At 53.8% G+C, this 24,451-nt stretch overlaps 1 protein-coding gene across 1 annotated transcript; it reads left to right on the top strand.

Moving 5' to 3' along the window:
- The first annotated feature begins 13,189 nt into the window (after positions 1-13,189).
- MORN3 (MORN repeat containing 3) lies at positions 13,190-22,542 on the top strand. Its single transcript, XM_040986886.1, has 5 exons — positions 13,190-13,334; positions 17,100-17,257; positions 20,783-20,942; positions 22,120-22,304; positions 22,462-22,542. The coding sequence occupies exons 1-5, from the start codon at positions 13,190-13,192 to the stop codon at positions 22,540-22,542; spliced, it is 729 nt and encodes a 242-aa protein (XP_040842820.1).
- The last annotated feature ends 1,909 nt before the right edge of the window (positions 22,543-24,451 follow it).

Raw genomic sequence — 24,451 nt, 5'->3', positions numbered from 1 at the left:
GACGTCACGGGCCCCGCCCCGGCCCACGCCCACCCCTCGCCCGAGAGGCGGGGCCGCGCACGCGCTGTCGCCCCCGCGGGCGTCTCCGCGGCCTGCTGGCGTGCGCGCTTGTTCTCGTGCGGCGTCCGCGGGTCTGACAGGGCTGGAGCGGTCGGCGACCCTCTGGAGGCTCCTCCGCTCCTGGGGTGTAGTTTGGAGGGAACATTTATGAAGCGAGAGCGGATCCGGCCGCTAACGTTGTCGAACCCGAGCCAAGGCGGAGGGCGCCGAGGGCGGGCGCTGACTGACCGCCCGGCAAGGTCGGGATCGTGCGAGCAGGAGCTGACCGGGCGCTGTCTCCTTCGAGGTCTTGTTATTCACGGCGACGGACGCGTCCTGGACTCCAGACCTCCGCGGCTTCCGGCGCTGCGAGCTCACGGATGCCCTGTGCCTGGCTTTCCAGTCAGAGCTTCCTTCCACCCCGAGTCGCTGACGGTGCTCTGTCCGACCTTGCAGCGGGGCGTTGTTGCCACACCCCCACCTGCGGGCCTGCCCCACGGCAGGCATCCTGATTTCCAAACAAGGTCATATTCGGCAGCGTAAAACATTTCTGAGGGATACTGATCAATCAAAACATAGTCCTCTGCCTGTCGGGCAGGGCTAGATCCCAGTACCTGATAGTGTGGGATCAGGGGATAGGTCACATTAGAATGGGTAGTGACACCAACCAGCACGCAAGAGAACCAAGTCCGGGGGTAGATTCTGTGGGGGATATGTAGGCCCAACCCTATGGAATTAAAAATCCCACTGGTTAGCTTGAGAGTTGGGATAGTGATGGGCTGAGCTAGGCATGAGATGGTGATAGGCTGAGCTGGGCATGGAACTCACTGATGCTTGCTGGTACTGGGGCTGGGAACAAGCGGGGTAGGTCCAGGCTGCAGCACCCACATGAGCACCCTAAAGCAGGTGTAGGGTGAGCCGGGCTGCACCAGCTTATACAAAGGCCGGGGTAGATAGGGCCGGCCTTGTCGGGTAACGGCCTAGCACCCACTGGCATGTATAAGATCTGGGTCTGGGAGTGGCCTGAATGGTAGAACCTGGGAAACTGCTGGGGTTCAATGAATCCGAGCAAGACTCCAAGGTGAGTGAAATGATTTTAATGTCTAGTCCAAGGGGCAACCTCTTGCCATAAACAAGAAGCGCCCCGAACAAAATAATCATGGGGTTTTTATAGTGAGAGAATCAAAAGCTATGTGACAGTGAGTAAGTACATGATTAGGGGCTAACAGTGACACAAAACAGAAAGCATACGACAGGAATTTACAACATATAGGCTTGGGGGTCCTGATCGTATCACTTCAACGCAAACAGTAATAAAATAGCATTCCTCTTTTCCATTAATCCAAAAACTCCAAGGTTATCCTTATCTCCTGCCTGCATCCTGGCCTCTCAGGAAGCAGGAGCTCTGCTGGGAACAGGATGCAGGTGTCTCTCTGGAGATTCCAGACTTCCAGGAGTGCAGTCACCTTTATGCCCTCTCAGGGAATTCCCCTGGTGGGGCATAGCGCCCACTGATGAGCACGTGGTCCAGGCCTGGGTGTAGGGCAGGCTAGGCAGGGCAGCTCCATCCATCAGCAAGTGTGTGAGTTGGTTTTGGAAGGGGGGCAGACTGGGCAGAGCTGAGTAAAGTATAGCCCACTGGCAAGTGCAGAAACCAGGATGGCGAACAGGTCATGCTGGACTAGGTTGCCATACCTACTGCTTTGCATGAGCCAGGGATGAAAGCCTACTGAGCAGGGCTAAGTTGCAGCACCCACTAGCAAGAGTTAGAACGGGACTGGCTGGGCCAGGCCGGGATGCAGCATCTAAAGACAAAGGCCAAGACAAGGGAGGGACTATGCCAAGGTAGGTGAGAGCAACCACTGGCCTGCATGAGAGCTGTGGCTGGAATCAGGCCTGGTTGGGGAGCTAAGGGGACACCCTGACCGGGTTGTGGGTCCAGCTGATGAGTGCAGGGGCTGGAGTGGAAGCTACAGTCTGGTTTGGACGTGGCTGCAGTCTCCCTCAGCATGGGTGTGGACTGGGTCTGGTGTGTGTCAGACTGGGCTATACTCCAGCATCCACTGGTGATCGTGAGAACCAGGGTGGGTGTAGAATGGACCAGGCTAAGTCTCTGCCCCCTTCTGAGCCATGTGTGAGCTGTGTCTAGGTGTGGACTAGGCTTGGCTGGGCTGTAGCACCCAACAGTAAGAACCAGAATGGGTGAGGGCCAGTCAGGAAAGGCTACTGTTCTTGCTACGACATGAGGTGGACTAAGTAGGGCTGGCCAATGGGTGTGCAACATCTGGCATTGGGAGAAGTTGTGATGGAGGAGCTTGGGAAAACCCTCTGTCAGGACACAGTCCCTGCAGGTGAGCACAAGAACCAAGAAAGAGAGCCCGGCATGGTGGCCTAGTGGCTAAAGTCCTCGCCTTGAACGTGCCGATGGGCACCGGTTCATATCCAGCAGACCCACTTCCCATCCAGCTGCCTGCTTGTGGCCTGGGAAAGCAGTTGAGGACAGCCCAAAACCTTGGGACCCTGTGCCAGCATGGGAGACCCGGAGGAGCTCCTGGCTCCTAACTTTGGATGAGCTCAACTCCAGGCATTGCGGTCACTTGGCTGTTTCTATTCAAATGGGACAGTCATTGTAGAACTCCAGTTGGGTCTGTGAGGACAACCTGGCTCCGGGTTCTACACCTTTGGCAGGAATGTCACAGAAACACCGGGCTGTGTTCTCATGGCAGCTGATCCGCGGCACAGATCTCATTGTTTCCCGAGACTGGCAGTGCTCCCATTGTTTAAGATCATGGTTTGTTTTTTCTTTTTAATATCTTCGTGATAATGAATGCTTTTTTAAGATTTATTTTTAATTAAAAAATATATATATTAGAAAATCAGGTATATAGGGCCCAGTGGATTGGCCTAGGAGCTAAAGTCCTTGACTTGAACACACCAGGATCCCATATGGGCACAGGTTCTAATCTTGGCAGCTCCACTTCCCATCCAGCTCCCTGCTTGTGGCCTGGGAAAGCAGTTGAGCACAGCCCAAAGCCTTGGGACCCTGCAGCCACGTGGGAGACCTGGAGAACTCTCTGGGTCCTGGCTCTGGATCGGCATAGCACTGGCCATTATAGTCACTCAGAGGGTGAATCATTGGACAGAAGATCTTCCTCTCCATGCCTTATACCATGCCTGGCCCTCTGTAGTTACTCTTACTCCCCCTTGTGATGTTAAAGTTTGTTTGTTTTGAACCAAAAAACATTCCGACTATTGTAGTATTCTGTACTTCATCACAGTTGTAACTTATTTATACACAAGTTTCCCTATGTTAGTGAGTTACAATCCATTACTATAACTATGTACTTTTTTTCTTATTTGAGTGCCACAGAGAAATCTTGCGTCTATCCACTCACTCTTCAAAAGCCTGCTATGGCAAGAGGAGCAAGTGAGGAACCCGGGACTCATCCTGGGTTCCAAGTCTCCACATGAGTGCTGGACGTCCAACCACCCGAGTGTCCACTAGTGCCCACCCTGGTCCCTGTGGGCAGGAGCTGCAAGAGGCCCTGATGAGACAGGACGCAGACATCCCAACTGCTGGGCAGGAAACCCGTCCTTCAGGATGCATTCTGATGCCCAAGCTCTCAGACTTCACCTTGGAATCCCTTTAAGCTGGCTCCCCTTCCCCATTATTCTTTGAATATTTCCTGACCCGGAAGAAGCTCTTGGTTCCTGGCTTCAGACCAGCTCAGCTCCAGTTCAGGCACTTGGGAAGTGAACCAGCACATGGAGGATCTTTCTCTCTGTGTCTCCTTCTCTCTGTAAACCTGCCTTTCCAATAAAAATAAATAATTTTTTTTGAAAAAAAAAAAAAAAAAACCATGTTCAAGAACAGACAGACAAGACGCCCATGTTGATGTCGGAGTGCGTGGTTTCCTGTGAGCTGCACTCCTGATTACACACCAGGGGAGCAGTCATGAGGGACTCACGTGGGAGACCCCAACTGAGCTGCTAGTTCCAGAATTAGGCCTGGTCCAATCTCGGCCCCTGAGTCATCTGTGGAACAAACCAGTGGATGTAGCCCCCCGCCCAAGAAAAAGAAATAATGAAGCAACAAGAAAAAAGAATGGCGTCTGACAGTTTCCCAGCCAGGCCATCCTGACCAGGCTTTTCAGCAGGATATCGGGGACCGCTGGGACTCTCCCCAAGGCAGCTGAAACCTTGGGCCACTTTTCAGGGTTTTGTTTTGTCTTTCAGGCTACACGTTAAACCCTGCTTCCTCCTGCCATCTGCTGGCAATTTCTTAGAATTTCTAGTTCTGCCAAAAAGAGGTGAGAGATTTGTTCCTGAGGATTTACTAGAAGATACTTTTCTTACCCCACCTGAAAATTTGACACAGAAAATATCAAGAAGAAAAGTAGAGGGCTGGTCCCAGTGCGGTGGCCTCAAGGCTAAAGTCTTTGCTTCACAAGCACCACATGGACACCGGTTCTAATCCCAGCAGCTCTACTTCCCATCCAGCTCTCTGTTTGTGGTCTGGGAAAGCAGGACTCTGTACCTGTGTGGGAGAGTTGGAAGAAGCTGTGGGCTCCTGGCTCTGGATCAGCTCAGCTCTGGCCATTGCGCCTGATTGGGGAATAAATTGACGGACAGAAGATCTTCCTTTCTGTGTATCTGACTTTCTAATAAAAATGAAATAAATCTTTTTTTAAAAAATAGAAGGGCCCGGCGCGATAGCATAGTGGTTAAAGTCCTTACCTTGCACACGCTGGAATCCCATATGGGTGCCGGTTCTAATCCCAGTAGCCCTGCTTCCCATCAGCTCCCTGCTTATGGCCTGGGAAAACAGTCTAGGATAGCCCAAAGACTTAGGACCCTGCACCCACATGGGAGACCCAGAAGAGCTCCTGGCTCCTGGCTTCAGATCAGCTCAGCTCCAGCCATTGTGGTCACTTGGGGAGTGAATCATTGGCTGGAAAATCTTCCTCTCTGTATATCTGACTTTCCAATTAAAAATAAACAAATCTTTTAAAAAAAATTTATTGGAACACAGCCGTACCCACTCATTTACAGATCATTTGTGGCTGCTGCACACAGTATAGTTGAGAAGTCTGAAAAACAAAAGTTTTTACCTTCTTTGTTGAAGTTCACCCTGCCCTGGCTCATCGGAAGCAACTCTGTGGGGCTGGGAAGGGTGCCATAGTCCCAGCAAGAAGCAGCCAACCCATGGGGCGTCTGCCTTCAAGAGAAGGGCTGGCAAGCACGGAACCTCAGGATCAACCAACAGTGTCCAGGATTCCACTAGGCTATCCTCATCCTTGAATGAGCTGAATTATAACCATTCCCTAGCCCCAAGAATTCCACAGGGCTTACACACACACCTAACTCGGTCTCCCCAAACGCTTAAAGAATGAAGTTTAACTGGCATGAGAATGTGCAAAGCATTTGTAGCCTTTTACGATGCCCAATTAAACAAGACTGGACAGCCATGCTGTCATTCTCCTGAGGGACATAGGACCTTGTGGCTAAACCCGACCCTGTGGATGAACTATATGTGCCTATCTATACGCCTATCTAAGGGATGAGCCTTGAGCTGGGCAGTTAGGAGGCCACTGGAATGCCCACGTGCCAAACAGGAGTGCCTGGCTTCAGGTCCCACCTCCACTCCCAGCTCCTGCCAATGCGCACCTGGGGTCAGTGGAGGTGGGACAAGGCTCAAGTGATTCGTTCCCTAATCGACCACCTGCACACCTGGACTGAGCTCCAGTCTCCAGGTCCAGACCAGGATGTGAGCATTTTGGGATCCAGCAAGTGAAATTTTAAAAAAAGAGAGAGAGAAGAAGAAAGAAAAGAAAAGAAAATCAGAAAAACGTTGAAACACTTGCTCATTTCTCATGAACTTTTCAAAGATCCTTCCTTATTATGTGCAGATTTCAATTCTTAACCACACAGGACATATCCTGTAGTTCCATGTCCACGTTTTTTTTAAAAGTACTCTTGTAACAGTTCCAAACCTAGACACTAGGGAGAAGTCAAAATGTTTACTGTATCTAGAAATGTGAGAGCTTACGGTGGAAAGACTTCAGAAACTTTCCCCTGATTTAAAGCGTCCTGGTTCACACTCGGCCTTCACCTTTCTCGGCACACCAATTCCACACGCGAGCACCTGCCGCTTGAATGCCTCCTGCAACCCTGCGGGCTTCGGATCCAAACCTCCCCACTTCCGGCGAGAGCCGCCGCCACGCGGGACTCCCTCCAGGGGGCGCTCGGCGGTGGCGGCCCGGGCCGGTGTGGCAGAGTGCGCCTGCGCACTGGGCGGGGCCGGCTAGCTGCGCCGGAGCCTGTGGGACCGCCGAGCTCACGCACTGACTCCGCCCACCTAAGGGCGGAACCGAGAGACTCCGAGGGGGCGTTCGCAGCGCGCAGGCGCACTGAGTGCAGGAACGTGGCGTACTCACGTTCATGTAAATAAGGCGCGAAACCTGGTACGTCAGCTTTAAGAACCGCCTATTTCTCGCGGAACGCAATTAGATTTTAAAGGGCTAGAGTCCAAATATTTTTTTTTTAAATATTTATTTTTATTTTTTTTTATTGGAAAGGCGGATATACAGAGAGGAGAGGAAGATCTTCCGTCCGATGATTCACTCCCCAAGTGAGCGCAACGGCCGATACTATGCCGATCCGAAGCCAGGAGCCTCCCATGCGGCTGCAGGGTCCCAAAGCTTTGGGCCATCCTCGACTGCTTTCCCAGGCCACAGGCAGGGAGCTGGATGGGAAGTGGGGCTGCCAGGATAGAACCAGCGCCCATATGAGATCCCGGGCGTGCAAGGCGAGGACCTTAACCACTGCGCCACCGCGCCGGGCCCAACTTTCATGTTCTTAATTGCTACTGAGGCTGCTCCTATTTTCCTGGGATGATTGATTAGATTTATTTCTTTGCCTAACAACTGTTTCCAGACACTGTAATTTCCACTGACATTAGCCTGCAAGCACTATGTTTGGTTCTGAAACTTTTTTTTTTAACAGAGTTAGAAGCCAGGTATTTAATATGCCCTCATCCCATGCTAAGGTGCCTGGGTTTCATTACTAGCTTTGAGTTAAACTTTTTTTTTTCTGTTTTTTTAGATTTAGTTATTTTTATTGGAAAGGCAGTTTTATGGCCAGGAGGAGATACAGAGAAGAGCTTCCATCTACTGGTTTACTCCCCATACGGCCACAATGCTGGAGCTGAACCAGTCTTAAGCCAGGAGGCAGGAGCCTCCTCTAGGTCTCCTGCAGGGTCCCAAGGCTTTGGGCTGTCCTCGACTGCTTTCCCAGGCCACAGGCAGAGAGCTGGATGGGAAGTGGAGCTGCCAGGACAGGAACTGGTGCCCATAAGGGATCCTGGCAGATGCCACGCAAGGATTTAGCCACTAGGCTATTGCGCTGGGCCTGACTCTTGCTTCTTAACAATGTAGACCCTAGGGTTAGGGTGAGGGCCCTGATGTGGCTGGTCCAGGCTGCATTAATGTTTCCTGACCAATCCCTATGGATGCAGGCACTTAGAGACTGAAGACAGGGCCCGGCAGCGTGGCCTAGCGGCTAAAGTCCTCTCCTTGAACGCCTCTGGGACAGCCTCTGGGAAAGGGCTGTCTGATGGTCCCCGCCTCTCAGGTCAATATGGTAACAGAAAAGAAGATGGGAAAAGGGGGTCAAAAGAGAAGCAAAAGGAAGCCTGTCAAAACAAGGACTGAGGCTGGAAGCCCGAGTCCAGCCCCTGAGGCCAGGTGTCCAGTAGAGCTTTCTGCAGCAACAGAAATGTCCTTCAGCTCTGTTGTCCGGCCTGGTGAGATAGCCACCCATGCCTAGATTTTAGGATCTTAGGGTTCAGGGAAGGCGAGGAGGTGTCAAAAGTGAAGAAGACTTTAAGCGGGGGCAGAATAGCAGGGAAATAGGTGGGGGTGCAGGCTTCCCCATACCTTGTATCATCCTCAGATAGCATTTCTTTGATTTTTAGCAGAAGTCTCCAAAGTGGCCTGTGGTCCGTGCCAGACATCTGAGCACCCCTAGAGGGCGCCCCTGCAGTACAAGAAATTTTATATAAGCAGCTTTATTAAGATATGAATCAGATAATACAATTCACTCATTTAAAATGTACAATTTGGACCTGGCACAATGGTTCAATTAGCTAATCTTCGGCCTCTAAGCACTGGGATCCCATATGGGCACTGGTTCTTGTCCTGGCTGCTCGACTTCCCATCTGGCTCCCTGCTTGTGGCATGGGAAAGCAGTCCAGGATAGCTCAAGGCCTTGGGACCCTGCACCTGTGTGGGAGACCTGGAAGAATCTTCAGCTCCGCTTAACTCCAGCAGTTGCAGCCACTTGGACAGTGAACCAAAAGATGAAATATCTTTGTCTCTCCTTTTCTCTGTAAATCTGATCTGCCTTTCTAATAAAAATAAATACACTTAAAAAAAAAGTGGCCTATTGTGTGTGCCTTCTTTCAGCCAGCAGCATGTTTCCAAGGTTCTTCCATGTTGCAGCTTGTATCTGAACATCATTCCCTTTTATGGCTAAATAATATCCCATTGCACAGGCCACGCTCTGTTGATCTGTGCCTTGTTGACGGAGACTTGGGTTGTCTCCATGTTTTGTCTACTATGTGCGTCAGAAACGTCTGCTGGTTGTGACAGGTGTGTGCCTCCTGCCATTTCCTGGAATGTGGAGACCCAGGCTGCTTGTTGGCTTATCCTGGACCACCAACCTGCCCTGCATGTCATGCTCCCAAACCGGGACTGTGGTGTGAATGGCATTCCCCTGGAAGTGTTTGTTGGGGGCGATCTCAAGTTCCCCTGCTGGGCTGGGTACTGGCCCCTCAAAACAAGGCTATGGACCCAGAAAAATGTTGACAACATGATAGGGGGCAGAAAGGGTGGGGGAAGGAAATGGGGGATTTGAGGAACTCCCCTCACCCCAAGCTGCAAACAGACAAATCTCAGCTGTTCAGATCTGGCCAGTGTTTTTCAGAAGGGCATTTGGAGCAGGAATGCTGAAGCGAGATGTACCAGGGAGTGGTCAGTTCAGACACCTGGTCAGGAGTTTGGAAAATGCCGCCAGAGTCTTGTCTCACAGGCAGCATCAGCTCAGGGTTGTGTAACCTGTCACACACAAGAACATGGATGGGTAAAGGGTTATCTGCATTGTAGCTGGAAGGGCAGGTTCGAGAGGACTGAAGAAGAAAAAGAGAGAGAGATCTTCCATCTGCTGGCTCATTCCCCAAATGTCTGTAAATGCAGAAAAGCTACAGATCCTACTGTTATTTGTTATTTAAATGCTTCCAGGGCCTGGTACAGTAGCCTAGTGGCTAAAGTCCTCACCTTGAACACGCCGGGATCCCATATGTGTGCCAGTTCTAATCCCAGCAGCTCCACTTCCCATCCAGCTTCCTGTCTGTGGCCTGGTAGAGCAGTTGAGGATGGGCCAAAGCCTTGGGACTCTGCACCCATGTGGGAGACCTGGAAGAGGCTCCTGGCTCCTGGCTTCAGATTGGTGCAGCACTGGCCGTTGTGCTCACTTGGGGAGTGAATCATCGGAGGGAAGATCTTCCTCTCTGTCTCTCCTCCTCTTATATATCTGACTTTGCAATAATAATAATAAAAATAGTAAATGCTTCCAGCAGAAACTGGCCCATGGACTGGGAGAACAGGAATACCTGCTTATGCATGACCTCTTGGAAAACTCTAGAACAAAAATGATACTTCCACAAATAGCATCAGTTCTGCCTTGGCTCAGGGCACCTGCACCAACCCGGCAGCCACCACACCAAGGACTTAATGTGGTGTTGCTAATCACTCCGGCACATCACCCTCTTAATCCACACCAGGTGGATTTAACAGGCATCAATTAGGAAGGTGTTGGGCACCGCGACGATAGCCCCACGTGAGCACCTGCGGGAAGTCACTGTCTCAGGGCTGGAGGGACAGGGAGCGCTCCGCAGTCTGCCAGTCAACCCCCTGCCACGTCTCCCATTGGCTGAAAGCAGCCGGAAGTCCCGGAAGAGGCCTGAGGAACGCCGGGGAAAGGACGGCAGTTTACCTGAGGAGGTAGAGAGAGAGAGGCTAAGGGGCTCCCAGTGACCCCCACGCTGCTGTTCAGCAGAGGCTGACCAAGTGCCTGCCGTGAGTGGGGCTGTGAGCCGGGCTGTGTCGGCTGCTGCACGTTGCGGCCAGTCAGAGCTGTTTCTGTGTAACTGGGGACACATCACCTCCCCGGGCAAGTCCAGTCCAACGTATGGATATTACACAAATAAACAAACACTTAAAGATCACCAGGGGCCAGCACTGTGGTGTAACAGGCTAAGCCTGTGCCTGAATTGTGAACTTGCCACACGGGCGCCGGTTGGAGTGAACTTGGAGCAGCCCGTGTGGCAGCACTCAGCCGCCGGGGCGCGCGGCCGGGCAAGCGGGTGGGTCTGGGCGGGAAACGCTTTCTGCAGATGAACCTGGGGTTTTCTGCTTCTCCCCTACAGCAAGAATCCCTCTCCGCGCGAGTGCTTCAGCACCTCATTCCTGTGCGTGTGTGTGTGCGTGTGTGTGTGTGTGTGTGTGTGTGTGTTGGAGGACTGTACTGAGCCACGGCCGTGTGCTTGGTGTCTTCTGCGGACAGCAGTGAAAAAAAAAATAACACAGAAATTTCTGTTTCCAATATGAGCGGGAGAAACTACTACTCAAGGACCACAGGCAGAGGTAGTAGCAGTTAGGTCCAACTGATTGTTTGAACATGTTTATGGAAAATGAACATTGGAAGGCAAGAGTTTTCCTTCAGAGAGACGAGACACTCAGCAAAGGGTGTGTCGGGGGCGGGTTTGGCTGCAAAAAGGGAACGTGACGCAGGCGTGAGGGTTGGCAAGCTTGTGTGGAAATTCCAGCCGTCCGGCAGGCGGTTCCAGGAACTCCCTCGGAGAAGGCGAGGACAGAACGGGCGGTCTGGAAGAGGCGCCCCGGCGCGAGCCCCGCGTTTCCCAGGAAGCGCCAAGGGCGCCGGGCAGGGAGGGCGGCATGAGGGGCCGAGGGCGCGGGCCAGGGAGGAAGGCAAGGGGCAAGGGCGTGCGTGGGGCCCTGTGACGTCTGTGGCATGCCACTCCAAGGGGACACGGGAGTCACGTGAGGGGCCGGAGCCGACTGGTGCACCTGCCTTTTGTGTGCAGTGGACAGGGCGGGAGGGCCAGCCACACGGCTTCCCGCCCACGCGCGACGCTGCAGCACGCCGGCCGGCACGGCGAACCCGCGTGAAGCCACTTTCAAACGCTGCCGCGGCCGCGCGTCAGCAGGAAGAGGCGGGCTCTGCCCGGGAGGCTGGGCTGTGTGCTGCGTTGCCATAGAGACTCCGGCGCGCGGACCGGGCTCTGCAGCAACGCACTGTGTGCAGAGATCGCGCGGGTGAGCAGGTGCAGGTAGGCATGGGCTCAGGACTGGCCCCAAAACGTGTAGCCCTACCCTGCCCACCCTTCGTGGCAGTCCTTATGATTGTTTCATATCCCGACAACCGGGGAGGGTTGTGCCCAGCCGCCCTTGGCAGGTTTTCTTGCATGAAGATGGCAGCTTCCACTCAGGTAGTGGAGTGTGTACTTTATTGATGAAGTGTTAAGTAACACGCAGAGTTGGGATTCTTTTACAATCCCTGAATAAGCAAAGCCGAGAGTGGCAGCTTGGAACTGATTTAGCATATGCACCGCTCTGAACTTCTGCTAACCACTCTTTTTATTTATTTGTTCATTTGAGTCAGATTGTTGCTAGTGTGGTGGCACATAAGCTAATCCTCCACCTGCAAGTGCTGGCTTCCCATGGGAGCAGCGGCTGCTTTCCATGTCACTCCAGTTCAGATTCAGCTCTCTGCATACGGCTTGGGAAAGCAGGCCCAAGGCCTGCTACAGTGTCCTCTAGGCAACCCTAGTATTCAGCCAGGAGTGCAACCCACACTGCTGGCCAGCTCTCCCAGCTCCGTCTCCTGCCCCAGCCCTTCCCAGGGTCTCCATACTTCCCCCATCATTCTGTGAGTAAAGGTATGTGAACCAGCTAATTGAAGTGTGGGGTTTTGGTATAAGATATCAAAGCTGGTTCCTTTAAAACAAAACAAAAAAAGTACTCAGAACTTTCAAACACCCTCGGCAGGGTGGTAGGTCGGAGGCCTGTGTAGGGTGGCAGGCCCAGGAAACAGGTTCTGGATGGCTGGGACATGATGTCTTTGTAAGCCCTGTGGACCTTAGGGTGGAGGCGCTGTCATGATCAGCCAGCCCCTGTGCTTGCTGCGGGCTCAGGTCTGATGGGAGTGTGTGTGTGGAGCCCCAGGGCCCATGGGGAAAGTCGGTGGTATCACTGGCGTGCAGTAAAGAATAAAGTTAGGAAAAGACTGTGCCACTTAGCACAAGCCCTGTAGTGATAGATGGACATGGCTATCTTCAATGGAAGGCTTAGGGATGTGAGAAGCACAAGTGAGGGCTCCAAGTGCCCCTGCAGCTCCACCAGGCAGGTCTGGCAGGAGAGCTGGGCCAGTGAAAACCCCCGCCAAGCGGTGGGAAGCAGAGGCTACCTGGTGTGCCTGAGGCTGTCCATTTAGCTGCAAAAATCAAGGGTCCCTCTGTCATAGGCCAAACCACTCCAGAGGCAGCTTTTTGGTTAACAAGCTCTGCCAATGGCTCCCATCACCAGGTGGATGAGGCAGGAATGAGGTGGCTACAGAACCTGGCTTGAGCCACTGGGCAGCTGATTGCCAGCCCAGCTCCCCTGGCATGGATCCAGCACCAGGCACCGCCCAACACTTGGCATTGGGGGTACCTCTAGTCTTAGGATCAACACTTGCCCTCGTAAGTCCACCTGGTGCTAAAAGTAGCTTCTCTCTGATGCCATCACAAACCCTGGTTCCTACTGGTCTCCCTGGGTTCCCAAGTAATTATGTCATCAGACCCCCTGAGGGGGCCCCAGCAGAACAGGACAGCCCAGGGTCAGCCCAGCACTGAAGAATTCCCACCAAGGGGGCTGTTCACCTGCCCTGGGGACTCGAAACACACATGACATAACCCACTTGACGTGTCAGGTGCCTTCCCAGGAAGTCCCAGGGCCCTGGTGTTAGACGTGGCACACTGAGCCTCTGATGTCCCTACCCTCGTGCCATCACCCTCTGGCCCTGCAGAAGCATGCCCATCTCCAAGTGTCTGAAGAAGTCAGAGCCTCCATGGAAGGAGTGGGACCAGAAAGCTCAGAAGAATGGGCTGAGGCACCAGGTGTTCGCTGTCAATGGTGACCACTACGTGGGCGAGTGGAAGGACAACATGAAGCATGGTGAGTGGGGAGCCCCTGGCATGGGCGCTCCGGCAAACAGTGTGGCCATTAGGGCCAAGAAAGCAGGATACAGAGTTCATCAGAGACATAGCAAGTGTTCCTAGGACTTCCCTGAGAGACAAGGGCTGGCCCAGAACAACCAGGCAGGGGGCAGGGGCTTGCTCTGCAACAGGCTGGAGCTCTGGAACCGGCCTCGGCCCTGATGCCAGCTGAGCAAAAGTCTTTGCGAGCAGCAGGGACAAGGGGGCTGGAGAGGCCAGCCCACCCTCTGCGCCCTGGGCAGAGCTCACTGGAGGAAAGAGAACCAACCTGTTGCCGAAAAACCAACTTGCTACTGGAGTGTGACTCAGCCCCAATGCTCCAGGGACAGCAGGACAGGTGCCCCTATCTGCATTGAAGGGAGCTGGGGCTACTGGGCTGGGCTCAGTACCGACCACTAGGGGGCGAGAAGGGTCTGCTAATTCAATGGGAAAATGAGTTTTTATCCAAAAACTTTGCAGCTCACCAGATGTGTGATTTTTTTTTAAGAGATTTATTTTTATTATTATTTTTTCATTGGAAAGGCGGATATACAGAGAGGAGAGACAGAGAAAAAGATCTTCCGTCCGATGATTCACTCCCCAAGTGGCCACAACAGCCAAACCTGCACCTATCTGAAACCAGGAGCCAGGAAATTCTTTCTGGGACTCCTCTCGGCAGGTGCAGGGTCCCAAGGCTTTGGGTCATCCTTAACTGCTTTCCAAGGCCACAAGCAGGGAGCTGGATGGGAAGTGGGGCTGCTGGGATTAGAACCGGCGCCCATATAGGATCCCGGGTGTATTCAAGGACTTTAGCTGCTAGGCCACCGTACCGGGCCCTCCAGCTTCCTTCTAACACACACACTGGGAGGCAGCATTGATGGCTCATGTATGTGCGTCCCCGCCACCCACTTGGGAAAACCAGATTGAATTCCTGGCTCCTGGCTTCTTCCTGGTCCAGGCTCAGTTGTTGTGGGCATTCAGAGAGTGAAACAGTACATTGTAGATTTCTGCTTCCCTTCCCACCCCTGCCACTCTCTCTGTCTTTTAAATTAAAAAGGAGGTTGGGGTCAGGAATGATATCTCATGGAACAATAAGGTGACATCTAGCAAGTACTTAGCCCAGGGTCTGTGCAGAAAGGGAACTTCTAAGGCCTGGCGCAGTAGCCTAGGGGCTAAACCCTCCCCTTGCTTGTGTTGGGATCCTATATGGGTACCAGGTCATATTCTGGCTGCTCCACTTCCCATTTAGCTTCCTGCTTTTGGCCTAGGAAACTAGTCTAGGATTGCTTAAAGCCTTGGGATCCTGCACCTGCATGGGAGTCCTGGAAGAAGCTCCTGGCTTCAGATTGGCTCAGTTCCGGTCGTTGCAGGCATTTGGGGAGTGAACCAGCACATGGAACATCTTTTCTCTCTGTCTCTCCTTCTCTCTGTATATCACTGCCTTTCTAATATAAAAATAAATGTTAGAAAAAGAAGAAGAAGAAAGGGAACTTTTAGCATGTTTTTTGAGGGCTGGGTGTATCAGCGGTCACTATTCAAAAGCTTCCTTATCCAAGATGCCTTCCAAAACTAACACCACCCACGATGAGGCAGCACACTTCCCCTCAGCTCCTCCTACCAGGTGGGACTGTGTGGCTGTCTGAACTGTGTGTGGTCATTTCTCATGAGCAGTGTGGGTGAGGCCTGGGCTGGGATCAGGACGTGGTAGTTCTGACCTCAGCCCTACCACTGAATTGCTGGGTGGCCTCAGGCAGGTGCACTCCCGTTCTCTGGATCTTGGCTTGCGCATGTGGCCTTTCTTAGCTTGCATCTGCTCATGTCCTGCCTCCCTCAGGTCCTGGAGATGCAGAATTGCCAGACCTCTGTCTAAGAAGCCAGGCCCCACCTCTCCCCAAGAATCACCTTGGATCATGTTGAAGCTGCTGTGGTACAAACAGATTGGAAGTGGTTAGGAGAGTCACTAGGCAGGGCAAGGACAGGGTGGCTGCCCCTTCCATCTATAGACATATGTGAGCTGCCAGCTCCTGCCAGGCTCTTGCTGGGCACCTGACATGATGCCAGCTCGCAGGGAGCTCTGAGTTTTGCAGGGGGTCTGCCAGCACAAAAGGGTAGCCTCTCCAAAGGTGAGGCTCAGACATCAGCGTGTGAATGGGACATGGAAGGGCTGTCTGAGGGCGATGTGGGCTCCAAGCCTGACAGAGTGAGTTTGAGTCAGCCAGGCAGAGGGAGCAGAATGAGGAGCCATAGCACTGGAAGGAGCAAGGCTTGGTTCCCAGCACTGAGCGAGTGAGGGAGTGGAGGTTAGTGTCAGCCATATGGCCTCATGGGCTGCAGTGAACTTGGCCTTTATCCAGGAGGCAGACAGTCAAGGGCTTCCCTAGAGAGGCCGTGGTCAGCCCTTGCTGCGTCCTCACCATCTCTGCTGAAAGAGCAGCCGCCCCATGACCTAGGAAGGACCCACCTGCTGACACCACAGCAGTTCTTGGGCACCCACTATGTGCTAGAGCGCATTCCAACTCTGGAGGTGCAGCCCTGAGGGGGACAGAGACCGGGGCTCAGGACTGAGCAAGGGCCAAGAGAGGAGCTTTGCAGGGCCAACATTCTAGGATGAAGGAAAATGAAGGAGCCAGTGAGGCCCAAAGTGTGTGTGTATGTGTGTGTCAGAGTGAGGAAGAGCGGGAGGTCAGGGACGTGGCATGTGGTGGGGTCAAGCAGGCCCTTGGAGGCTGCGGTGAGGACGTTGGGTTTTACTCTGAGGCAGGGCGGTTTTGGGCAGAGGAGTGAAGTGGTCTGACCCATGTCCTCCACACTCACCCTGGCCACTGTGTTGTAGATGCGTGAGTGGTGGGAGGCGTGGGTGGGAGTTTTAGTGAGATCAGACTGCCGAGAGGCCCTCGTAGGCATCCAGGGAAGCAATTGGAGGATAAACCATCTTTTCCACTAAAAGGACAGGAATATGATACCTACCTTCCACATCAGAGTGCCCGGGTTTGGTGGTACATTAGCAGGGAGCTGGATTGGAAATGGAGCAGCCGGGACTTGAACCAGTATCTATACGGGATGCTGGCCTTGCATGTGTCGACTTAATGTGCAGTGCCACAATGCAGCTCCTTCTGGGTCTCCCACACGGGTGCAGGGTCCCAAGGCTTTGGGCCGTCATCGACTGCTTTCCCAGGCCACAAGTAGGGAGCTGGATGGGAAGTGGAATGGCTGAATTACAAACTGGTGTCCATATAGGATCCTGGCACGTGTAAGGCGAGGATTTTAGCTACTATGCTGCCACGCTGGGCCTGGTCCTCCATCTTTGATCCAGTTTCCTACCAATGCATTTTTCGAGGCAGCAGCTGATGGCTCAAATGCTTGGGTGCCCACCACCATGTGTGAGACCTGGATAGAGTTCCCAACTCCTGGCTTCGACTTGGCCCGGCCCTGGTGCTATGAGCATGCGTGCGAGGCCTGGAAGCCCTCTCTGTCCTTCAGAGAAATAAATGCATTAACATTTTTAAAAGAGGTGGAGCTGAAGCCATGAGGCACGGATTTCTGTTGGGTGTTTGCTGTGTTTATCATGTATCAGGGCAGAAGGCTAGGGAAACACTGGAGAAACGGAACTTTACTGGCTCTAGAAATGAGACCCAGATCCTGCCCTCGCCCTGGTAGGCACCCTCTTCCCCCTCCCTGGGGCAACCACGTCTGCCAGAAGAAGAAGAAAAGCAAGAAAATGCTTGGCCCCTTTGTGTGTCTCCAGGGAAAGGAACACAGTTCTGGAAGAAGAGAGGAGCCATCTATGAGGGGGAGTGGAGGTACGGGAAGCAAGATGGCTACGGCACCCTCAGCCTTCCCGACCCGGGCACGGGGAAGTACAGGAGAGTCTACTCGGGCTGGTGGCGGAACAACAAAAAATCGGTGAGCGTGCCTGCCTGAGTGTGCATGCAAGAGAGCATTGTGTGAGCACATGTGAGTGTGAGCATGTGTGTGTGAACAAGTGTGAGGACACGTGTGTAAATGTGTGCGTGGATGAGCATGTGTCAGTGTGTTAGTGAATGAGCACTGTCTGTGAGTGTGAGCATGTGGGTGGGTGTGTGTCTGAATGAGTGTGTGCCACTGAGCAGGGGTGGGGGCAAGTGTGTGAGTGCATGAATTTCTGAGTGTGAGCATGTGTTTGCATGTGAATAAGCATGTGTGAGTGAATGAGTCCATAGAAGCCTAAATGTCTGAGTGTGTGTGAGAGTATGTGGTATACAAATATGTGTGTGTGTGTGTATGTGTGATCAGGTTTGGGCAGGGGTAGAGGAGCCTGGGAGAAACAGGCGGGAGCTCTACCAGGGGAAGGATTGCATTATGGGAGGGCAGGAGGCAGATGGGGTGGGGGAACAGTCTAGACTTCTCAGAACAAAACCCAGGAAACAGGAAGCAGGCAGAGAGGGCCCTGGGGGAAGCACAGTAAACCCTGTGGCTTCTGAGTCTCTGGGCTCCTGGGGGGTGAGGTCTCCTCTCCCCCCACCTCCAGCTTCCTGGCTTTCTTTATGCTGGGTATCCTTTTGTGAGAATTCATCTTCTGTTTGGGGCCTGGGCGAGCAGGGAAGGAACCAGAAGTGTTGGCCAGGAGAGCAGAGGTCACAGCGTTGGCCGCAGGATGGGAGGAGTAGGTCCCAAGGAGCAGAAGGCAGCCAGAGGCAAGACCTGGGACCGTGAGCACCCAAACTGGGGACAGATGCCCCCTGTGATTGTTCACAAAACTCCCTGGGCCATTGCCATCCAACACCTGCCGTTGTGGCGGGAGCAGGTGTGTGTGACTTCAGTCAGGCTCACAAACTACCAGCGTTGTCTTCCACTGAAGACCCCAAACCAGAGAAAGGGAGTGTCTTGCTCCAGGTCCCGTCGCTGGGAAATGGCAGAGCGTGGGACTCCTTTCTCTCTCTCTTTTTAAAGGGTTTATTCATTTTTATAGGAAAGGCAGAGTTACAGAGAGAAAAGGAGATACAGAAAGAAGGATCCTCCATCTGCTGATTCACTCCCCCAGTGACTGCAACAGCTGCAGCTGAGCCAACCCAAAGCTAAGAACCAGGAACTTCTTCCAGGTCTCCCATGCAGATGCAGGGTCCCAAGGCTTTGGGCCATCCTCTACTACTTTTCCAGGCCACAAGTGGGGAGCTGGATGGGAAGTGGACCAGACAGGACTCCAACGGGTGCCCACATGGGTTGCCAGTGGAGGCTTACCTCACTACTCCACGGCACCGGCCTTTATTTTTCAGGGTGGACAGAGAGATCTTCCATCCACAGAGTCACTCCCTAAGTGTCTGCATACCAGGATCCTGGAGCCAGAGGAGGCTTTATTACAGTCTCCCACTTGGTGGGGGGTGGGAGCACTCAGGCCACCTTCTGCTGCTTTCCCAGCCACTTCAGCAGGGAGCTGGATGAAAACAGAGCAGCCAGTACCCAAGCTGAGCCCATGTGGAGGATCCCAGCGCTGCAGGCAGGGGCTGTACCCTCTAGCCCAGTGCCGGCCTGGGATTGTTGAGTTGGTTTTTTTGGCTCATCATCCTCCTCTGCAGGTGAACACAGAGTAATGTTTATGTTCTTTATTTTAAAAGTTTGTTTTGGGGCCCCAGCAAGGTAGCCTAGTGGCTTAAGTCCTTGCCTTGCATGCGCCAGCATCCCATATGGGCTCCAATTTGTATCCTGGCAGCTCCACTTCCCATCCAGCTCCCTACTTGTGGCCTGGGAAATCAGTCAAGGACGGCCCAAAGCCTTGGGACCCTGCACCCATGTGGGAGGTCCAGAAGAGGCTCTGGGTTCCTGGCTTGGGATTGACACAGCTTTGGCTGTTACAGCCGCCTGGGGAGTGAATCATCGGATGTAAGATCTTCCTGTCTCTCCTCCTCTCTGTATATCTGACTTTGCAACAAAAATAAGTAAATCTTTTAAAAAAGTAAATAAATTAAAAATTTCTATTATTGATGATGTTGACATAGTTTAGAAGGATGCATGCCCATGTGGACCACTGATGGGAAAGTAGATGAGACCATTATTTCCAAGTTTTCTTTTCTTCTTCCTGCATCTTGGGGAAGTATGGAGAAAAGGGTAGAAGCTACACCCAGCCTCCTAGCCGCATCAATAGCTGGGGATGGGTAGCAGCCACCCGGTGTCATCCCAGGTCCCTGCTGTGGAGCACGCTCCAACGGTTCTGCTTAAGTGGTTTTGATAGTTCTGAAATGCTGTTGATTTCACTTCTCCAAGGATGAGGAAATCCTTTCAAGGTCCATTGGCTAACATAGTCCACCTTAGAGTCTCCATTCACCCAGATTTGCTGACAATGCTTAGCTGGGACAGTTGTCCAATTTGTTCTGCCCTCCAACCCCTGCTATGGTACCAGATGTCCTTTACAGGCTCCAGTGGACTGTGATATTCCCAGTGGGCATCTGGGCATGTTGTCCACTGCACTGTCCAGCAACTGAGGAGGGCCAGTTGTGGCACATGCGCTCCACGGTCAGAGTACAGATCTTGTGTTTCTTACCGTGTTTGGAGTTCTGAGTCCAGTGATCCAGTTGTGGTTGTCCCCAAAGAAACCTCGCCAGAGCTGACTCCAACCTGACTGCTGTGTGTGCCAGCCATTGTGGGGTCTGGCTCAGTCTGTCATCCACATCAGGTTACACACACTGGTGGTTGCAGTTGCTGAGTCAGTTCTGTCTCCAGCCCCATCTTTTACACAAACCAACGTATGCTGTGGTCCAGCCCAACCCTACCCACTACATATTCCACCTTCGGGGACACCAACAGGAACTGTAGCCCAATTGGAGCAACCCCTAATAACTCCCACCAGGCTTGCCCCCAGCCCTGGTCCTGGTCCATACCAATATATGCAGCAGACTGGTTCAGTCTGTCCCACATCCCTTTCAGCTCTCGTATGGGTGCTTAACCCACACAACCACAAAATCCAGCCCATAGTTATGCTGGCAGGTGCTACCACCTGTCCTGCCAGGTCCACCTCAACGCTGGTTCTCATGCTCATTGGAGGGAGTTGCAGCCCGTCAGGGAGGTGCCCACTTTCCCTACTAGGCCCACCCCAGTCCTGGATCTTGCACTTTCCAGGTGGTTCTGCAGCCTAATGCAACAGGACTTGCCCCAAGTCCCAGTACTTGCCAGCTGGTGCTGTGGCAAAGCCCACCCAGCCTGCATTTACCCTTTCCCCTGCATGCACCAGTGTTATGTTCATTTTTCTAGAGAGAAAACCCCTAGCTTTGGTCTGTGACACAAATGAGGTCCAAGTCAGAACTGGGAGTGCAATGGGAGCACAGACAGGATCAGGTGGCGGCCATCAGGGAGCGCGGTGGCAGGCTGCGTGGAGGCAGTGACAGGGTCATTTGTAGAGGCCCAACCCTTGGCCGGGGCCAGGAGGAAGCCCACGCCAGGACATCTTCGTGCTTCCAGGGCTATGGAATCCAGTTTTACGGACCCCAGGAGTATTATGAGGGCGAGTGGTGCAACAACCAGCGCAACGGGTGGGGCCGCATGTACTACAGCAACGGCGAGATCTACGAGGGCCAGTGGTGGAACGACAAACACCACGGAGAGGGCATGCTGCGCCTGCGTGAGTGCCCCGCCCCGCCCCGCCCCTCTCGACCACGCCCCCTGACTGGCCACGCCCCCGTGCGTGGAGCACCTGGCCTTGGGCAGCCAGCCTGAAATAAAGTGAGTTAGAGGCCCAGGCTGCCCTGCTGGGAGCTTATACTCTAATAATGGAGCCAAACCCAACAATCCACAGCTCACTTCACCCTCACAATCCTGTTGGGTAGAAGCCCTGAACATAGTCCGAGAGGTGAAGACAGGCCGTCAAGGTCCAGAGCGCAGTTAGTCCTGGGTCACAAGTCCTGAGGAATTCTCCTTGGAAAACAGAAAGGTGTGTTGGGAAATGGCAAAGGAGCTGGGGGCAGGGCTGTTTAGCTTGAAGCAAGGCCAAGGAATGAGGCCGCTGGAGGAGGTATTGGCATGCAGAGACCTGGAGGAAGAGGAGCCAGGTCCAGGGTGGAGGGAGGAGACCCATGAGACCAAGGCCTGCCTGCTCTGCAGTCTGCTGGGCTTTTCAAACTCCCAGTGGAGCTTATCGCTGCCCTGGGCTCCCCTCCCCTGGGCGCAGCCCTTCCTGTGGCCTTAGGGGCCCAGATTCCCCTGCACTCCCTTGGGCTTCAACGTCCCTCCCCCGCGTTCTGCCTAAGAAACAGCACTGTGGCTGCTCTGTCTCCCCAAGGGCCCAGCACTCAGTAGGTGATCTCCCCCAAAGGGCCCAACACACAGTAGGTAATCTCCAGGAGCAGTGATCCAGAGCCCAGTCTTTTGCACAGCCAAGGCCAGGCAGGGGAGCGTCTAGGTGGGTCAGGCCAGCTTTCCTGTGCCACCCAAGCCCCCAGCTTGCCTTCCTGAGCACCCACTACTGTTGTCAGCCTGCACACCTGCTCAACAGGAGAACCCTAAATGTGTCCTGAATGGAGCCCCCCGGGATCAAATCCTGGCCTGAGAGCGTCCCAGCAGTGCAAAAAGTGATTGGCAAAACCTGTGCTTCCATGTCCTCCTCTGTAAAAGTCAAGATAAAAAGAAAACCATACTGCCTCCCAGGGTTGCTGTGAAGGTCAAGCAGGGCTTATTTGTACAGTGTCCAGCTTGGTCCTGACAGTGGCCAGGAGGTGGCTGGAACAATCTGCCACCATAACGGAAGGGCAGCCTGGCATGGTGACCACGGCTCACACCTCCCCTCCCCCATCCTCTCCCAGGGAACGGGAACCGCTACGAGGGCTACTGGCAGAGAGGCCTGAAGAACGGCCACGGGCGCTTCTTCCACCTGGACCACGGTCAGCTGTTCAAAGGCTTCTGGGTGGATGATGTGGCCAAGTGCGGCACCATGATCGACTTTGGCCGTGATGAGGCGCCACAGCCCACCCAGTTCCCTATTCCTGAGGTAGGCAGCACTGCCAGAGCCACACCCAGAGAGAGAGAGAGAGAAAGAGAGAGAGAGAAGCTGTTCGGCTGGGGAACAGACAGGGTTTTGTTTTCAGTCAGGAGGTTGGCCAGGGCCTTCAGTGCTCCCCAGACCAACTCTCTGCTTCTCCCTCCAGCTCAAAGTTCTGGACCCCGACGGTGTGCTGGAGGAAGCCTTGGCCATGTTCAAGAAGACGGAGGGAGAAGAGGGAGAGTGACACCAGGTGACACTTAGATCGCTGGGGTCTCCAGAGGTTTTGTGGGTACGCCCTGAGCGCAGCAGGTCTCTGGCCTCCTGCAGTCTAGCCCATCTCCCTGCTTTCCAGGTCTTCCCACAGCTCCCTCATCACCCACTGCACCCACTGCGTGAAGCACGGGTGGGGGTGTGGAGTTGGGGACCAACTGGTCTCTAAATGCCCGAGTGAGGCCGTGGCTCCTGGCCTCCACATGCATATCTTTCCCAGGGGCCAGCCAGTCCTCGCCCATCCCATGGTGGATGTGAACAAGGCTGTGGGGAGGGGGCAGTGGCACAGCAGCATCCATCGAATGCTAGCTCCCCCCACGCCTTCCCTCCTGCAGAGAACACCAAGGCTTAAGGAGGCACAGCCCGTGGCACCCAACTGCTTGGATCTGTGAGGCTCCTGCTGCAGGAGGGGTAGGCAGCCCATGGCCCCTCAGAGAGTACTTCCAGCACCAGGCAGTGCTTGGCCAGCAGGTGGACGGTGTCTCTCCCAGGCGTGCCTTGGGGACCCTCCTGTGACAGCCTTTGTCCTAGGGCCTCATTCCAAAGCTCATGAGAATAAAGAACCCAGTGGGGTAGGTGGTGCCTATGGTGTGTGGTTGGGTAGGTGGGAGTGCAGGGGGATTTCAGGTGCCAAAGAGGAAAGGGGTTCCCAGGCTGCATGGCTGTGCCTTGGGGTGGGGTGGAACAGGTGGCTCCTCAGACCTCTGAGTGAGCCCAAAGTGGAGAGCTAACCCACTCCCCACCACTCTGGCCACTGAGATTTGAGATTAGAACTTGACCTGGCTTCTCAGCCTAAGACAGGGTTTCACGACCTTGGGGTGAGTGAGTGTGCAAGGATTCCCATCAAAGTCATCTGGGGTGAGGCCCTGGACTCACTGGCTCTTGCTTTTTTTTCTTCCTTTCTTCTTTTACCCCTTAATGTTTACTTATTTGGAAGGTAGATTCAGAGAGGGAGAGGGTTAGAGAGAGAATGAGCTAGGGCTGCACTAGGCCAAAGCCAGGAGCCAGGACAAGGAGCTCCATCTGGATCTCCCATATGGGCGGCAGACTTGTAGTTGAGCCTTCGTCCATGACTTTCCCAGGCACATTAGCAGGAAGCTGGGACTGGGAGCGGAGCTGGGACTTGAACCTGATCACTCTGACGACACCTGTCCCCCCACCCCGCCCAAGGCGTTGATAACAGCTGCAACAGTGCTAGGGCCTGTTCTGAGGGTGACCCTGCTCCAGCCCCTGGGAGGAACTTTGCGGAGTTCTCATCTGGGCTGCACTCCTGAGAGGTGAGAGGGATGAGGGACTGCCGTGCCTTGGGTCAGACAGCTGCCGTGGGAATGCCAGAGCTGGCTGTGTGCTCCTGGGGAGTGTCAGCCAAGTCCTGTTTTCCAGGTGTCCTTGCCAGAAAGATGGGACAGTGTTACTCTCACACCCTGTGCCGATGAAGCAAGGCTCCATTCCCCAGCCCCTCCCCTATCCCAGCTGCCTGGTAATATTCAGCGATGTGTGGGGAGGTTTTTTGGTTGTCACAAATAGTGGGGGAAGAATGGAGAATGTCACAGAATCTAGTGGGAGGAGGCTGAAGATGCTGCTAAACCTGCCACAGGGTAAAGATGGCATAAAAGTACAGTTCAGGGGTAAATGTGGGGTCAGAAGTTACAGTCCCACCAGGAAAACGTGCGTCCCCTCATTGGAGTGCCGGGGTTCGAGTCATGCCTTTACTTCCCGTCCAGCCTCTTGCTAACGTGCATCTTGGGAGGGAGCAAGCAGTGGCTCCCAGTACTTGAGCCCCTGCCACCTGGATTGAGCTCCAAGTTCTCAGCTTTTGGCCTGGCCCAGCCACACTACTGGGGGCATTTGGGAAATGAGCCAACAGATGAAAAATCTGTCTC

This window comes from Ochotona curzoniae, unplaced genomic scaffold, assembly GCF_017591425.1.
Source record: "Ochotona curzoniae isolate NIBS_2020 unplaced genomic scaffold, NIBS_Ocur_1.0 contig_46, whole genome shotgun sequence".
Classification (NCBI taxonomy): domain Eukaryota; kingdom Metazoa; phylum Chordata; class Mammalia; order Lagomorpha; family Ochotonidae; genus Ochotona; species Ochotona curzoniae.
The sequence above is the reverse complement of the archived record's forward strand: the minus strand, read 5'-3'. Positions and strand labels throughout refer to the sequence as shown.

Bases quoted from the DNA above. Each gene is read 5' to 3' on its own strand.
- MORN3 (XM_040986886.1), top strand. From the start codon at position 13,190: ATGCCCATCTCCAAGTGTCTGAAGAAGTCAGAGCCTCCATGGAAGGAG. The intron at 13,335-17,099 runs GTGAGTGGGGAG...GTGTGTCTCCAG, and splicing joins GAAGGACAACATGAAGCATG to GGAAAGGAACACAGTTCTGG. The intron at 20,943-22,119 runs GTGAGTGCCCCG...ATCCTCTCCCAG, and splicing joins AGAGGGCATGCTGCGCCTGC to GGAACGGGAACCGCTACGAG.